Below are 18,071 nucleotides of genomic sequence, written 5' to 3' on the forward strand. Positions count from 1 at the left end.
GCTTGGATGCCTCTGCTTGCCATGAGCACATGGTGAGCAAAACAGCCTCTGGTCTCTTGGAGCTTATGGACTAATACGGGCCAGATGACAATAGTGTGGCACAGAGTGACAGGGGCTGGGAGGGAGGGGCTGGGAACACACAGAAATCTTTATCATCACCATCCTCACCTCCATCATTGACCTAGCTGGCTAATGATTACTTAGCACTTATCATATGCAAGGTATCATTCTAATCACTTTACACGTATTATCTCATTTAGTGCTGAGTGGTGGTTAGTATACCCATTTTATAGTTAAGGCACTTGAAGCTCAGCTTAACCTCTGGTAAAGACCTGTCCAGGGTCACACAGCTAGTAAGTGGCAGAACAAGGATTTGAACAAGGTCTGACTCAGTCCACACTCAACCACCAGGTCACAGTCTTATTACCGTGTAGAGATGAACCCAGGGCTATTGGCACACAGAGGAAAGCATGTGGGGCTTGGTAGAGGAGAGAAATTAAGGAAGACTTCCTGGAGGACGAGACCATTGAGCTGGGACTTGAAATTCAGGGAAACCCATGGTGGGGACAGTGAGATTCTCCTTAATGGAGAATGCTGATGAGTTGCAACTTGTGTTTAAATGCATGAAATGTTTCTGGAACCAGGCATTTGGGATCTCCTACCTGCTGGCTGTGTGACTTTGGGTTAGCTACTTAACTTCTCTGAGTTTCAGTTTCTTCATCTGTAAAATTGGGACATAATCACAGTGCTGACACATGATAAATGTTAGATATCATTTTATATGACTCAAGTAGTAAGAGCTCATGACTAACTAAAGCAATATTAACAAGCAAAAAAGCATTCAGATGGCACACTGACACACTTCAGGGGCACTGAAGCTCACGTGGAAACTTTCTGGAGCCCCTCTCTCTACTGGAGGTGAGGAGAAAGTCCTTGACAGGGGGTAGTGAGACTCATAGCACCTTCTGATACCAGTTTCCAGTTCCTCCCTCCAGTGGCCACTCCAATTTAGCTGTTTTATGCCCTTGAGCAAATGAGAGACCAAGAGCAGTGAATCTGTTTTTTTTTTTTGCCCCTTGATTTGCAAGTCCTGCATGAGGCCTCACACATGTTGGGGTTGGGGAGGCATCACACTAATGGTCTTAGCATCCGCCAACACCGACACCAGCGCGCAGGTTATTCCTCCTCTCCAAACTCAAGAGACAAATCTTCTCAGATAAAACTATTGATAAACCCCATGCTATCTGAAATTTTGTTATTCACTATCCCAAACTAAGGGAATGAACAGAGTAGGATAAAGTGGTATTCTTACCAGCTGAATTTCCTGTCTGAACTCATGCTACATGGATAAAGAGCCGGACAGATTTGGGGGAGGGATGGTTGCCGTTGTTTTACAATCACAGGGTGGCTGTGAGGGCTGACTAAGATAACGAGCCTGGCACAGCGTCTGGCCTGGGCGGGCATTATTCATTCCAGAGGATAACGACATGCGAGGTGAAGCCGTAACCATCCTTTCATTACGCAGAAACAATGGCAGAAAAACAGCTGTAAATTCGCCAAGCGACCACCTCCTCTGTTTCACAGAGTTGCCCTGGATACACAGGTATTGCAGTAATCAGATTAAATCACTGTTTTCCTTCCTGCTTGCCTGGAGCTGAGGGAGGGCATCTGACTCTCACACAATCAGCTCCCTGCAGTCCCCCTGACATGGGTATTCCTCCTGGACACTGTGCACCTGTGATCCCGGGACATTAACACGGGAAGCCCTTTATCCTGCACCACGAGCTGCGCAAACCCTTCCTTTGCATGCAGCACATTGCTCTCATAGGAAATGGACAAGTATCTTTCTAAAAAGCAGAAGGAACTTGTAATGAATTCAAAGTGAGAGAAAAATCCTCATTTAAAGCAACATGTTTTTCCCATGCTCCCAGCCCAAGCATTCAGAAAAGTGCAAAAACATGCGTTCTGAGAAAGATTTTTAAGCGAGCAACTTTTAGATTTATTTATCGAGATGAACAGACAGGCTGGCATGCACCACGCTTACCAGCAACCCTGGGGCCGGGGTCTCTGTCTCATAGCAGGGACGGGAGGTTCTGGGGCTTGTTAGGGATGGGGAGGGAGGAGTGGGGAGGAAGGGTGGGGGACATGTGCGGAGGGGACACTGTGTCTTTAGTTCCGAGATCAGCCTGTGATTTGGAAAGCCAAAAGCAACCTGAAGAGAATGTTTGGGTGATAAATAGAGGAAGAGAGGGAGGCCACCCTCCTATTCCACTGCCATCACTGTACAGAGACGGGTGATTTGCAGCCTTCCCACCTTCTGACAGAAAGAGGCTGACCTGACTTCCACGGCTAAGGGATCTGTCCTCTGCCCTCCTCGGGGGAGGGTCACCTGTTCTGCAAAGCCAGGAGGAAGGTGCAGCCCCACCACGAACCTGCTCAAGTGAGCGCGGCAGCCAGCAGCCCTAGGATCCCTGGCATTGCCCTCAGCCATCCATAGACAATGGCAAACACTGGCCCAGCCTGGGCTACGCCAGCTGCATGAGAAGACACGATTTAGGAGATCAAGCCGCAACACCAAAAACTCATAAGTACAACCCACTTCTCCAGGGAAAAGTCCCCTAGACCCATCCTTTAATAGAGCGGCCGAGTCTGTGCCAGGAGTCACCCCACAGACCCTGCCCTGCCTGGTACCCAAGGATCCTGGCAAAATAGACACTAAAAAATACAATTTTAAAGTCTCAACTTTTGCTAGCCTGTCAGCTGCAGTTTTGAAAATTAAACCCAAGATGTTGCTGCTGAAATGTTTCAGATATTACTTTCTGAGTTTTAGGGAGATTTCTTTAATGCCCATTGATTTCTGGTTAAGAAGTTGTACCTATATGTCTCATTTCAATTTCCTATTTAACATTTACTGAACCATAAATCCATTTCCAGAGCAATGGGAATTTAGAGTTCTTGTGACTTTGAAAGACCATTGATCCTGTGTGCTCCGAGTAGCCGACTGTGAGGCCTCTATGGCAGGGTTAACTCATGCTGCAGCTTCCTTAATGGCTGTGAGTTTATGTTTTATTGCATATCTCTTATTTGGGTTGGGCTGTGATGAATGGTTTGGCTGCCCAGTTCAAAACAAGTCCAAGGCGACAGCAGAATCTGATTTGCTTTAAAAACGGTGATTATAAAGCTTTTCAAACAATAATCCAGGAATGAGGGAAACAGCACATTGCTGTGCATGGGACATATGGCTGGAGGTGAAGCAAGGACTTCCCTCCTTTTCCATGGGCAGCTCTGCTCATCATGACCTCACTAGGGAGGCCAGGGAGGGCTTCTCTTTCATCAGGGGTAAAAGGGATGCTGCCATTTCCTTGAAAGTAGAGCCATTAGCTCCTATTTGGTCCCAGACCAATTCGCATGGAGCGGGCTCATGAGCTAGAGGCTTCTGTGGCACCAGGTACCAGGATGGTGCCTAAGCAGTCCCCTTCTCTGCCTAATGATGCCATTGTGGAACATCTGAGTGCGATGCTCAGTGTATCCCCCAAGTCCTTGAAGTCCAGCCTTGGCCCCCAGCTCTTAAAAGGCACTGATCTTTTTTTTTTTTTTTGCGGTACGCGGGCCTCTCACTGTTGTGGCTGCTCCCGTTGCGGAGCACAGGCTCCGGACGCGCAGGCTCAGTGGCCATGGCTCACGGGCCCAGCCGCTCCGCGGCATGTGGGATCTTCCCAGACCGGGGCACGAACCTGTATCCCCTGCATCAGCAGGCGGACTCTCAACCACTGCGCCACCAGGGAAGCCCCAAGGCACTGATCTTTTTCATTACAGTTCCTTTTTCAGAGGGGCTTGAGCGCACAAAGCACTGTCTCAGGGCTGCCCCCAGAGAGCATGCTGCTGCTTCCCTGATGTGGAGGGCGGCTCACCCTGTCATCTGCCCTGACATCTACTCTCTTTTTGTTCACTTCCTGTGGGAATAGCATCATCAAGAGGGCTCCGTTTGGGGAAGCTGGATGGAGAGGAGCTTGAGGGAGGTGGATGCTGAGGACAGGAGAGGAGGGAGGGTCTCGCCCAGCGTGTGCAGGTCAGTGCCTCACAATGGGCTCTCCAGAGGGTAAAGAGCAGGCTCGCCCTTTTGTAGCATTTGTGTAGTGTAGATTTCTGTGTTGTAAACACTCCTACTATGGCTGATTTAAAGCTACCAACCATTTCACTGTTTGCCTTGCAAAAGTCCTGAAAATCTAAGAATCGTCTCACGAGCTAGGTCTCTGGAGTTGCTGAGACTTCCATACATTCTAAAATTTAGAGATTTATTTCATGGAATAAGCTCCTCAATCCACAAAGCAAATCCCTCCCAAAGCAGATTGAGCCTATAGTCATTCACACCTTATTATGAACTACCAGATGTAGATATGGGTTTTAGCCGTAGGCAGGAAGGAGGAGGCTGGGGAGCCACACCTAGCCACTGTATATCAAGCAGAGCCCGGGAACTGGGGATTGGACTTTGGGTCTTGGTAACAGGGATGTCGTGGACTGGAAAGGCACCGCCTGCAACAAGCTCATGGACATTCCCCACAGGGAAGAATCACACTCATTTTTCTCCTCTTAGGTCACATGAGTACCTCTTCTATCTGCCACCAGAGCTCTTCTTGTCAACAAATCCCAAGGATTTTCAGGCCTTGTGAATGTTTGGAATAACAATAGCACACAGAGATGTCCACGAAGCAGGAATACCTTCCTGGAAAATGGAACTCCAGGTACAGGCTGGGGCCGGGGCCAAGGATGCCAGGACCTGTGGCTCAGAGTACTCAGGGCACCCTGGGGATCTCGTCCCTGCTTCCCCAGTTCCACGGCCTGCAGTTAGGAGCTGTGAGCTTGCAGGTCACGTCCAAGGACACCTCACACAGGGCACACACATTACCTGCTTTAAGCAGAGCCTGAATGCTGTCTGTCGTAAAGGGACTTGACCTCTTTGGGGCCAAGAATGTCCCCTCTTGTCTCGGGTTAGGGCCCCCGCATCATCCTTCCCTCTCCTCTCCTAGTGAGCTTGTCTGCAGTTACCTGGGGCTCCTTCCTGCATGTCGCATCTCTTGGAAGCCCTGTTGCAGCCCCAGCTACAGCTGGCGTGAGGTCATGTCTTGGGGCAGCACCTCAGGGAGAAGACCTGCATCCTTCAGCAGCCCTACCCACTTGCCGTATGTACTAGCGGCCCCACAGAGGGTCCACTCCGGGCACCTCCTCCGTTTTCAGGTAGAGCACCCCGTCTCTTCTTCTCCAGGGATTCCCCTGCCTCTCATTAACCAGGACCCTTGCTCTTCATCACCCTCCACAGTGACTGTTCCCTCTCCTGCCTGGCCAAGCCTCCAGCACCCTCCTGTAGGATTTACCCCCAGGTAGGGTTCCCTGATGGGGTCAGGCCACTGCCTGGGGAGAACCCTAACATCTGCTCCCCCCAGGTGCAGTCACAGAATCCCCTAGCGATGTGAGGCAGTGCCCTCCTAACCGTGCTCACGTCGCAGTCCCGGGTTCCTCAAACCATAGCAACAGCGCGAAGAAACTTTATCCAAAAGGAGCGGAGCGAGTCCCCCTACCACCCCACCCAACTCCTACCCTCCTTACTCTTCCCTTAAAGCTCAGGCTTGTTGCAAAACAAATTCAACTGCCTTCACCTATAGAAGAAGCCAATCTTGGAAACAACCAAGGACAGACTCCAGGCCCCTGACACCATTTTGGTGCAGGAATGTGTTTGCCCACTGTGAGCCCCGACTGGGGCCTGACTTACGGAAGGCTGTGTAGAACTCATGGAGGGTCAGGAGGCTGTCTTTGTTGTAGTCATCAAATCGGAGGAGGTCGCCTGGTAAGCACCCCAGGAAGTCCTCTTCCAGGCCTTGCTCCTTCAGCATGTGCTGCGGGTGAGAAAGGGAGCAAGGCTAGAACCGGGAGTGAGTTCAGAGCTGTGGGCACTGCTGGAAAATGGCTCAGGCCAAGTGGGTGGGGCTGTGCTCACTGGTCTGGTTGTGTGTGTGTGTGTGTGTGTGTGTGTGTGTGTGTTCGTGTGGGGACTCCAGCAACAGCTCGGTGGGCCATGAGGAGCATCCAAATCTCTTTGGTATTGTCTTGTTTGATCCTCTCATTTTATAGATGAGACAACTGAGGCTCAGAGAGGGAAGGGACTTTCCCAAGGTCACACAGTGATTGGGGCCAACTTGGGATTAGCATTCAGGCCTGTCTTCTCCCTGCCTGGGCAAACAGACCCCAGACAATCTGAGGTGGGAAGGACCCTGTGGTCACCTGATCTACCCCTTCACGTTGTACATGGGGAAACAGGGAAGAGAAGGGGCCTGATCAAATAAGCCCAGCAAACAGTGGCTGAACTCAGTAGCTCCCAGCTATGTAGAGCTGGAAGGTCACTGCTCCATCAGTGTTCCCCTCCCCGCCTCACCAGCCCACTCCAATCTCAGGGCAGCACGTCCTAGCCACAGCACTACCCCCAGGAAGGGGAAACTGCCATTCTACTGACCTAGGCTTGGGCCCCTGTCTCTGCCTGCCCTGTCCTGCCAGGAACACAAACCACTACCCTTAGGATTCTGTCGTGGGGACCACAGGGTGGGGTGGGGCTGTGAACTCCTCTCTGGATGTGGCCTGGGCCACAGGGCAGAGGTCTCCCCAGCATGACCAGTCACCTTTTGGCATGTGTGTCTGGAACTAGAGTCTTGCAAGGAAAATGCTCAGAAGGAAATCTCAGAAGAAAGAAAATGTTTTTATTTTTGCAGGGACAGGGGAACAGAGGCATTTCCTCTTTATTTAACAGTCTCAGTTGGGCCTGCTACGTTAAAGGCAATTTAATGTGATGATGTTCAAAAAATGACCCCCTTCACCCAGCAAATAAGAGTGTTCGATAAAAGGGCGATCAACCGTAACGCCCGAAATCAATCTTCCAAAGATGGAAATTTCCCTTTGTCTATTTCTGTATTGGAAATTGATTAACTTTTCATAGGACTGACAAGCTTTTCCCTGACGCCTCTGATTCAGTGTCAAGGAAAGGCCCATTTTAGCTGGCCCCTGCTCGGCAGATTTATGAAATGTACTTTAAACACATTAAATTTTAAAGAGGAAATCATAGTCCAATTACCACGCTTGTTAATGGCTTCAGGTGCCTCGGGACATGTCTCTGCCAGGTTAGAGCAATGTGCCCAGGAAGGTTCTGTTTACCTGGCAGCTACCGGGAGCCACGTGGGCCTGGGGCACCAAGACCCCACAGCTGCCTCTGTTAAATACGGAGAAAACGCCTGCCCTCCGGGCTCCCCGCACAGCCTGTATCGCGGGGAATCGAATCGCCAGACGGCTCTTCTCACAGGTAACCGTAACTAACAGGACCTGGGCTCTCCCCAGAGCGGCGTGGGTCACCTGTGGGTCCCTGGCCCTGCCCCTTGGGCTTTTAGCCATAGCTGGGGGCTGAGTGTTGCTGGAAGTGGTGACATGCAGGCTGGCATGTGCCTGGGAGGCCTCCTGGGGTGCAGGCCGTGGATGGACTTGTGCATGCTGCCAGGTGTGGGTGAGCGGGGGGGTGGGGGGCGCGGTCTGCAAACGCCTTAGGATCTGTGTTTCCCAACATACTTCCTGGAAGCAGGCTCTGGACTGGCTGGACTTGAGAAGGGGACCCTGCACGGGGAAGCGTCTGGATAACTGCTCTGTACTCAGATTTTATGGGCACCTGTCATCCCCACAGACTTGGAGAGGATCAGGTGGAGCCTGTGGTGGGAGCCCTCCCCCCAGGGAGCCCCCTGTACCATGAGGAGAGCAGGTCCACTCACCACCACCACCCCCCGGCCCCCGGGTTTCGTCTTAGTCCACCATGTTCTAGGTAGTACACACTCTGTGGGCAAGTCTCTTGATTTCTTGGAGCTGCTTCCTCATCTAAAAATACTTGGGAAGGGAGGATAACACTAGCACCTACCATAGAGCAAAGGGTGGCTGAAAGGTTTAAGGAGGAAATAATAACAATAAAGGTGATGATGACGAAGTGATGCTGACAGCTGTCACTTACTGAGAATGTGCCGCGTGCTGGGCACTAGGCTGAGAACTTCACATGTCTTAGCTCATCTAACCCTCCTGATGACCCTGCGACAGTCACAGACAAGAAACGAGGCGCAGAGAGGTGAAGTTGTCTGCCTAGACCCACTAGGTCCCTGTAAATGCTGGAGCTGGACCTGAACTCAGGCAGTCTGACCGTGAAGTCTGCGTTCGTAGCTATTCTACCTCCAAGTGAGGCACACATCTGTGTTGGGCACATCACAAGTAAAGGGCCTTGTTTAGGGCCGAGCCCACAGTGGGTGCTCCGTAAACGTCAGGACCCTCCCTAGCCTGGTCCTTCCTGGTGACCTGGTCACAGCTTTGATGAGGTCATTGCTGTGCCTTGTGAAGGATTTCTTTAAACCAGCATCAAAGGTGGGGACTCATCCTATTACCTGCCCTCTGGTGGGGGGCACTCTGTGGTCTCTGGGGCAGAGCTGCTAGGCCCTCCCATCCTTCCTGGGAAGGCTGACCTCGTCCTCCCTCCATATCTGCCCCTGGTGTGGCTCCAGGGCCCCAGGCCCTCAGAGGCAAACCAGCAGAGTAGGAGCAGGAACTCAGGCCCTCGGGCCCACCCAGCCTGCCTTTCTGCCACCAGCACCCAACAGGCCCATCCTGCAGCTGGCCTGCCTGGTGCCTTAGGTTGCTCCTTCCTCGCTTCTTTTTGCTGCAGATGCTCCAGGCCCTTGTACCACCTTGTAGCTGGACAGAGGGACACGTGTGCTGTGTCTGGGAGGGAGGCCCCATCCAAGTGTTTTCTCAAAGGGAAGAGCAGTATTTGGGGGTGGCCACAGGGCTTCCCGCAAGCCAGCAGGCTGGGGTGTGGGCTACTGATTCCTGGATACCGCAAAGGGCGAGGTCCTAGCGGAGAGGACGTGGGGACACCCAGGTTACAGCTCCAGAAGTGTTTGGTGGGAACCAAACCTGCTTCCTTTGAACCTTCCTGCTGAGGAAAGCAAAGGACTCAGGAAGAAAAGACTTATTTCCTAATGAAAACCTCAGAGCCCAGCCAGTGTGCAGTGTGTGTTTCGCCAGCTAGCCAAGAGTGCCTCAGAGCTTGTTTGTAAATATTGGCTGAAGGTGGCTGGTGGGAAGGAGACACTGACATCGTTCTGTTTGTCAGATATTCTCAAGAGGTGTTAAACACAAGCTCTCTGACTCCCGGGAGATGGCTTTCTCTTGCAGGAGCAAGGCCTCCTCGGCATCCCATTACAGAGATGGTTACAAATGACTCTCCCCATGTGGATCTCCCGGTTCTCTTCCTTCACACGCGGAATGGAAAACTGGATTCCTCCGTGATGCAATTTCACCGAATGCCGTACCCACCTGGGCCAGTTCAGAGCGGCTGAGGTGGCCATCCCCGTCTACATCCAAGTCCTTAAACAGAGATTCTACCAGGAGCCGCTTCTGGGAAGCAGGGTCTTCTCTGCTGTCCCCTTCATGGAGTGGCTGCAGGCGAGTCTGCAGCGCCAGAAGGGCCTTCTTCAGGCGGGCGTAGTCGGCCATGGTGCACGGGTCACCTGGAAGAGAAGATGGGGTTATTGCAGCCAGACTCCTCTCCCGATCTCGAGAAGACCCCCATCCACCCCACCCATCGGCAGTTACTGGGCATTCACTATGTGCAGTGCAGGGTGTTACCGGAGTACATGAGACCTATTCGTCCGTCTGTCCACCAGTCCATCCCATAAATATTTATGGAGCAGTGGATACATGCTACACATGATGCAAATGCTGGAAGGAGCCTGTTTGTTCATCTCGCAAATGTTTATTGAGCACCTACTACAGCCAGACACAGAGTGTTTGCCAGACGGAATGGGGAGATTCGTCCAGGAGAAGTCCCAGCACAGCCCCACAGCGGCTTTAGGAAAGCCGCCCCAATTCCATTTTGTAATAGCTCATCTTTGCCTTAATCCTACCTTAAAGGCTGCTTTGTAATCCTTGGTCTCATAGATTAGCGAGTTCCAGTTAACAGGACTAATAAACCCTGCTTAAGTTAATTAGGTACACTCCCAGAGCTGGATTACTTCAAAACCGAACATGAGTACACAAGCTTATGACCAAGACACAAAAGGCAGCTTTTACAAAATTAAAACCAAAGCGCACAGCCCATTGCTCTTAGGCCTTTTATCATGGCCATGCTTGGTCCACAGCATCCGAACCACACAGTGTTTTGGCAAATGAGGCCTGTGATGCACTGTGACACGACATAGTTTATCTCGCTGGCAACAGGCCATGAGGATGCTCCCCGCACAGAGCTGCACCGTGAGTGGAGGCTGCCGGGTTGTTAGCGAGCGGGAGAGCCTCTCTGGCCCCACTTCCCCACTTCCCGGGATGGAATATGTACTCCAGCACGTGGCTTTGCTGAGACCTGGAGCATGGGTGTGCACTCCTCCTCACCCAGTCCAGGGTGAAGCCAGTGTCCTGCTGGGAAGGGAGTGTCTGGGGCCTGGGGCTCGTCTCCTTAATTCCAAGGCCAGTTTAGGGCACCAGGTGATAGCTCAGGGGTGCTGGAGGGCACTGGATCTGGAGTCCACCAGGTTTGAGTCCCAGCTCTGTGGCTGCCTGAATGTGTACCTTGCACAAGGTGCCTCAGTGATTTCATCTGTGAAGTGGGGAGAGCAGTGCCTCCCACATAGGGCTGTTAGGAGGGTTAAATAAGATACGCACATAAAAGGCACAGCAGTGGTTTGGCACCAAGTAAGGGCTCATAAAATGATAGCTACTCTCCCCCTTGTCATTATTGGAACCACATTTGCTGAAGAGAAACAAACAGGGGAGCTGCTTGGTGGGGAGAGTACTGGTGGGGAAGTCTGCCTGTTTCTCTCCCTGCCTCCCTAGACAAGCCTGGATGGTCCAATCACTTTCTCTTGTGCTTGTTTGCGTTTCTAGATTTTCTTCCAATTTGGGTCAATTGATTCTTGTCAGAAACAGATGCCTGTTACCATCTCCTCCTGCATGTTTATTTAGAAAAAAATCAATTGCTGTGCTCAATATAATCAAATCTATTTGCTCTCTGGGAGTTTCTATGCTCTGACAAGAACAACTCACCCACCCCTCTTTGGCCTTGTAGGGTATCCACTCCTGGGAGCTCGTAGGACCCCCGGTTGGCAAACCCGATTCTCAAGTCTGTACGGTGTTGAAAATTGTGGCCATGTCCCACGAGCACACACTCCCGCCCAGGGGAAGACGTGGCGGCCTGCTGGGCTCTGCTTCCTGAGCCTGAACAAAGGTCAGTCTGGGGAAAGTAGAGGAAGAGCTTTGCCCGAATCCTGGCCTCCAGCCTCCAAGAGGGTGAAACTAGTCCCGGCAAATGGATGGAAGCTGGATGTGGTATCTGAGTGGAGAGAGAAGCGTTGGTGGAGACGGAAGTGGAAGTCTCTATGGGGGGATCTGCAGGGGCCTGAACTGGAGGGCCTGTCAGGCTTTCCTGGGGACAGGCATTCATGCCCAGATGCTGGGAAGCTAGTGCACACGGCGGATGTATATGGGGTTGATAGGAGGCTCGACTCAGAAATGCTAGCGTACACTTAGCCTCCTAAAAAAACACACTACAGCACGGCCACCTGAAGGATAGGCCAGGCCAGGTCAGATGGGCAGAGATGTCTCATCCTTACAGGTCCTCCCAACCCTCCAATTTTCCTCACAGACCCTGGTGGGGCACAGATCTCCTCTGAGCTCCCTGCTGCCCTAGGCCAGGGGTCCGAAGCTAGACAGCACCTCCCACTCTGGCAGGCCAGAGAAACCTTCAAGGTGGGTTCTGTCAGATGGGCTGCAGCAACCTCCCCAGGCTCTTGCCCTCTTATCACATCCCTACAGTTCATTGTCAGTTCACAGTGGCTTCTCCACCCTGGCAGCTGCCCAGCACATGACTCTTGGTGAGGAAGGTATGTACATGTCTAGAAATCAACTTGGGGGAAAGAGGTGGTTGCCCCCAGTCTCCCTCAGGGCCAGCTCCCTGAGCCCCTGGTCTGGCCTCCTGCTAGGGCTCATGCCAGCCATGCCCTTCCCATCCTTTTACCAGCATTTACTCACAACCTGTGCCCGATGCGGGGCGGCACTTTGAGGATACGATGGAGCTTCCCATCCTGGGCATCAAGGGTGCCCGTGGAGGGAGAGCTAATGAGGCCGGGGTGAAGGAAGTCTCCCTAAGGACGGGACCTGCAGGATGAGGGATCTGTGGGCAAAGGAGGCAGAGGGAAGGGAATGCCAGGTCACAGGGATTGCAGGTGCAGGAGCTGGCGGCACAGTGTGTCCGGAGCCCAGAGGAAGCTGGTGTGGCTGAGCCGGAGTGAGGCAGGGATGGGGGCACAGACAAGGCTGGAGGGAAGTGTGGAGCTGGCGTAGGATGCCAAGACCTGCAGATCACACTTTGCCAAACTTCCCGTGTCCTTCTTTCCTTTCCTGAGGGCCTCACTGTGCCTGGCTGCTGCTGGGCATGGGGGTCCTGAGATAAACTGAGCTGCTCCTGGAAGACGATTTGAAATCCTTCTTTATCCGAGGAGCACTTGCACTTTACATGAATTTCAACCTGGAATAATTAAATCATTGGCCCAATGTTCCTGAGCTCCTCTAATATCCCTATAGCTCTGGGGGACCATGAGCATCAGAGGAAAGACACCCTAATGGTGTCACTTTAGATTCCAAAATTCAACCTCTTTCAAGACTTCTGATGCTTCATCTCCAGCAAGGACTACCCTCTCAAAAGCCTTCCCTTTTGGTTTCCAGGATGAGTTTACCAAGCCCCAGGTTTATTTTTTTCATTCACAACCCCCCTGGTCACACTGCGGGGTCAGATGGAACAGCTCACCGAGGTGGAGCGTGGGCATCTGTGAATCTGCCAGAGCTGGTCTTTAGCTAGATGTTCCCACCCTGCTGCTAGTTTTAAACCTTTGTCTTATTGTAAAAGAAACACACATCCATCAAAACAACACACGTCCATCAAAACAACAACAAAAAAGAAACACATGTCCATCAAAACAACAACAACAAAACACTTGGAAAGTGCAGATGAGTATAAAGAAAGAAAATAAGTTACCCATAATCCTTCCCAGAGGCTGGCCAGAGGTGAAGCCAGGCCCTCTGCACAGGTGACCCTGACTGTGAGCCAAACTAGTGGAGCCCTGGCTGGCCTTGTGTGTTGCACGGGGCTCGAGGCCAGGCCCACAGAGCCTCTGTTTTCAGATCTTCCTCTTCCCTTACTCAATTTGGGCAAGAGCTTCAATACCCAAGGGTTGGGTCTTTCTCAGTATCATGCGGGTCATCGCTGCCCGCCCACCCAGCAAGTCCACAGGGGACTTGAAGAGGTAGGGGTGTGGAGGGAGAAACAATCTTAATAGCACCTGCCACACAAATGTGTTGCTTGGGGTTGGTGCTTACTGCTCCCTCCAATGTTCTTTTATTTTTCTTTATATAGCAGGTTTTTATTAGTTATCTATTTTATACACATCAGTGTATACATGTCAATCCCAATCGCCCAATTCATCCCACCACCACCCCACCACCGCTTTCCCTCCTTGGTGTCCATAAGTTTGTTCTCTACATCTGTGTCTCTATTTCTGCCTTGCAAACCAGTTCACCAAAAAAACCCCATTTTTCTAGGTTCCCCATATATGTGTTAATATACAATATTTCTTTTCTCTTTCTGACTTACTTCACTCTGTATGACTGTCTCTAGATCCATCCATGTCTCAGAAAATCTACAAACAATAAATGCTGGAGAGGGTGTGGAGAAAAGGGAACCCACTTGCACTGTTGGTGGGAATGTAAATTGGTACAGCCACTATGGAGAACAGTATGGAGGTTCCTTAAAAAACTAAAAATAGAATTACCATAAGACCCAGAAATCCCACTACTGGGCATATACCCAGAGAAAATCATAATTCAAAAAGACACATGCACCCCAATGTTCATTGCAGCACTATTTACAATAGCCAGGTCATGGAAGCAACCTAAATGCCCATCGACAGATGAATGGATAAAGAAGATGTGGTACATATATACAACGGGATATTCCTCCAATGTTCTTTACCCAAACCTCTGCCCGGCTTACTCTTCACTGTATATTGGCCACTGCAGAAACATCACCCAATCTAAACTAGCACCACTTCATAATTCTCTGTGCCCCACATGTCTGGGGTGGGCCTGGGTCCCAGGGACGGACCCTGCCCCTTTGGAGGGCAGGTCCCTGGAGGGGATACAGCAGAGGCTTGGGGACCACAACACCCCTCCCTGGTGCCCCTGTGGGGGCTGACTGTGATGATGGTGAGAATGGCCTTGCCCAGCCTGTCCTGGGAGCCCTGAGCCTGGGCATCTGTGGCCTAGCCTGCAGTATGGTCAACTTCCTCACTATTGATCCAGGGCGGGTGGGACTTCCAGAGAGGACTCTGGAGAGGAGGACATTTGTATATGATGTTGAGGTCTGTGCCTTGAATGAGCTCATCTGGAGCTGCCCAGCTGGGACCTTAGGGGACCTGCTTCATGAGTAGGCAGACTAACATAATTTGTACATGCTTGGAAAGTCATTTAAGTGTTTCCTCTGTGTCTTGGTGTTTTCAAGGAAAAGAAAAATTTGTGTCATTATAATATGGGGATTTTGGGGTCTCTTTGGTGACTTAGGCTTTTAGTGAGGCTTGGAGAGTCCCAGGGAAGACCCCTCCAGACCCGTAAACTCACTGTGCCTGACTGCAGCCGATGTTGGCCTGCTGGGTGCCTTCTTGCGTGCTTTCTCCTCTCCTCTCTTTCCCCTTTCTCTGGGGCCCAGCTCAGCCCCCTCCTGCGCACATACAGAACCACTGTCGTCTATCCATCTTCTTACTCTCTGCCCCGTACATATGGACTGTTTTTGTGTGTGTGTGAGGCTTGTCCTCTGTCTTAGTTTGGCCTCCTGCTTAGCAGCCCCTGCGACGAGGGTAGAGGGTGAGCAGTGTATTTGGAGATGATCCCAAGAAGTGCAGGGAGGAAGGAGGAAGTGAGACTGGGGACAGGGAGAGACAGTGGCCATCAGGGCTCAGTCCACAGGACCTTGCAGAGACGGTGTTGAGTAGACCTCGGAGCTGCTCCACCGAGGTGCCGGGAGCAGGGTGCTCTTCTACCAACTTCTGGCCCTCCTGGGCTGAGGGCTGCTCCTGGGGGCATTAACCCCACCCCAATCCAGCACTTCTGAACTCCCCAAATGTGGACTCAGCTCATGCTTGAGGCCAGAAAGTGCCCTCAGGCTGAAGATGAGGTTGGAAGCTATTTACAAGTGTCATGGGGACTGATCACCCAAAGCTGCACGGAACCTCTGGGTTGACTGCGGTAATCTGGATGGGGTGTTATCAGCATCGGCTACATCCCTCTGTGGGACTGCAAGTTCCAAGCTGGTGGGACTGGCCTGGAGAGTCACACACACAGTGTGACAGTGTTAAATGCTTGTGAATGTGGTTGAGTCCTGCAGCTCTAGGCAGACTCTCTCCTCAAGAAGCTAGGGTGACAGGACCACCGTGTAACAACCTTAGCTGGGGTCCTCAGGTAGAGACAGGCTTCATCATAGGCTGCCACACCTGACACCAACTCCACTAATGACAGTTGTTGCAAGGCTGGATGGAGCACTAGACGGGGAGGCAGGAGACCATCTCGTTCTGTTTTTGAGCAGCTGTGGGACCCTTGGAAAGGCATCCACCCCTGCCCTTCTTGCATCCACTTCCTACCTTAGAATGGGGGCAATAACAGCCCTTGACCACCTTACAGGGTCCTTTTACGTAAAACTAAATATAAACAGACTTTGCCATGTCTGAGTGGTCAGCCAGCCCCGAGGGCTTCTCTGCATGAAATGGGCCCAATGCCCTATGTGAGCCGGGGCCTGGTGCATTTGTCTTTGTCCCCTTCACTGATGCCCAGCGCCTGGCACAGGTGGCCACAAAATCAGTGAAGACATCTTCACTCCCTTCCCCTCCCCATGAACATTTCTGCTCTAGGGCCTTTCAGGGAGGGAGGCTTGTGTCCCGGCCAGCCTGGCAGTGATGAGAATCCCCAACAGGCCCTTGGAAGGGCCCAGCCATCCTCCGCTGGCTGGGGTGCCCCCTGTGCCGCAGCGCTGGCCCCTCTCGGCCAGCCCCCAGCACTGGCCTCGGGTTTCCTGCCAGCATGTGTGCGCGGGGCCCCTCCTGCTCACAGACTGGGCCTGTTTTGGCAGATAAAATATTGATCAGCCTGCTGAGGAGCCCAGAGTGTGATCCTATTTTCATGTCAGAACTTGGTAATGAACTACATTTATCAAGCCCGTTCTCCACGAGAAAGGTCAGCCGCAGATCTGGCTAAGTTGTTATGACACCTCATTAATCTAGTTCCCTCAATAATTGTCCCTCTTTGAAGATTCTAATGTTCTCCCATTCCAGCCACAGTCCTTCCACTCCGAGGGAGATTATTATAGCAGGAGCACAGGCACATCTGCATTTAATTTTTTGAGCAAAGAGAGATAGGAAGCAGGTAGCAGCTTCTGGAAGTAAACGTCTATCAAAGGCATGCTTTCTATTGCAAAACAAAGGGAAGCAAGAGAGACACTGAGAATATTCTATGAGTCACATGCGCCCCTGCCAGCCTGGGCCTCAAAGGGACGGTCTTCACTCTGTGGTAGGCAAAGCTTCCGGTCCCCAGTGTGGGAGGGGCTGGTGGCTCCAGAGTTGAGGAAAGGGGGGTTGCACAGGGTGGGAGGCAACAGCCAGGCAGAGGGACGCTCAGATTCTAACTGAGAGGGAGACAGGCCATGTGGTTGAGGCCCCGGACAGGCCCAGGTCCCAGATTCCGGGGGCGCCTGGAGCAGGGGACAGGGTGGGCTGGAGACCCGTAGCACCAGGAAGGGAGGTGGTGCAGGAGACTGGGGAGGGGCTGTCTCTGCCTGCCACCCTCTCCGACATCCCCCCGCCCTCCGTCTTCTCTGTCGTTGCCCTTTCCCTAGGCTTCACTCTCTGTTATTCATACACTATTGGTGTCAGGCTGCCCCGTCAGATGGGAGCCCCTGGAGGCCAGGGCCCTGCCTTGTTGCAGGTGTGACACCAGCACCTGGCCCACGTGCCTGCCTGCAGAAAGTGCTCATTAAATGCCTGCTGACTGGATAAAGGTGGAATCTTGGTGGAGAGCTGCTACAGCCCTGTCCTGAGGCGGGAACAATCCTGGCCACCCTGAGCCACAGTGACTGAGGTCTGGAACTCCGGAGAGGGCTGGGGGCTGTGTCATCACCCATCATTATCAGTTCCTGGTTGGAGCGGGGTGTGAGATGCACGTGTGGTGGGGCAGCTGCAGTGTGTGTACGTGTAGCTGTGCTCACTGCCGGGGGCACGGGCCCTACCTCGCTAGTAGGGGCACCCCAAAACGTGCGACAGTGCCCCACAGAGTTGCGCATGGCCGGGCTGGGAGTGGTGGTGGTGAGCCACAGAGGGGAGGCTGCCCTGCTGGACACTGGGTCACATGGAAGATGTCTCCTCTGAGCCCCTGTGGGGACACACACAGCTCTTTGGGACCTGCCTCTGGAGAGGAGGAGGATGAGAGGGTCTGTCCTCTGGTTCTGCCACTGCTGGTCAGGACACCCTGGACAGCCCTGTGAAAAGGCCAGGCGGGGGGTAGGGGGGCTAGGCTAGGAGCAGCAGCCCAGGTGAGGAGGCCTGAGGGGGAATTTGGCCACCGCACAACTTCGGGAAAGGCCTGGTCCCATACCAGGGATCTAATAAGTAACTGAGCACAAACTGACCCTGGGGACCATCTGAGCTCCCAGGGAGAGCTTTATACACAGGCAGAATTGGGGGGTTGGGGTAAGGGGGATCCTGAGGCCCCTGTGACGACTCCAGCTCCCAGAGGTCTCCAGGGTGCTGGCTCTTCTCTCACCAGGGCAGCCCTGCACTTCAGAAGTCCCCTGCAACCCCCATATTTATGAGAGAGGGGACTGCAGGACAGAGGTTACTTGATATCATGAAGAACTCCTCTGCCATTAGCAGAAGCCATCCCATTTGGGCATGGGTGTGAGCTAAGGAGCCGAAGGA

At 52.5% G+C, this 18,071-nt stretch overlaps 1 protein-coding gene across 5 annotated transcripts in view; it reads right to left on the bottom strand.

The window, feature by feature from the left end:
* FSTL4 (follistatin like 4) overlaps positions 1–18,071 on the bottom strand; it is a 723,812-nt gene that overhangs the window by 141,748 nt on the left and 563,993 nt on the right. For all 5 annotated transcript variants that reach the window (XM_081231116.1, XM_081231115.1, XM_081231112.1 and 2 more), the window contains 2 exons: positions 9,385–9,578; positions 5,768–5,891 (listed from right to left, as the gene is read on the bottom strand). In XM_081231116.1, coding sequence (XP_081087242.1) covers positions 5,768–5,891; positions 9,385–9,578 — 318 coding nt within the window. The remainder of the gene's footprint in view (positions 1–5,767; positions 5,892–9,384; positions 9,579–18,071) is intronic.

Source organism: Mesoplodon bidens (genome assembly GCF_964165515.1).
Source record: "Mesoplodon bidens genome assembly, chromosome: 4".
Classification (NCBI taxonomy): domain Eukaryota; kingdom Metazoa; phylum Chordata; class Mammalia; order Artiodactyla; family Ziphiidae; genus Mesoplodon; species Mesoplodon bidens.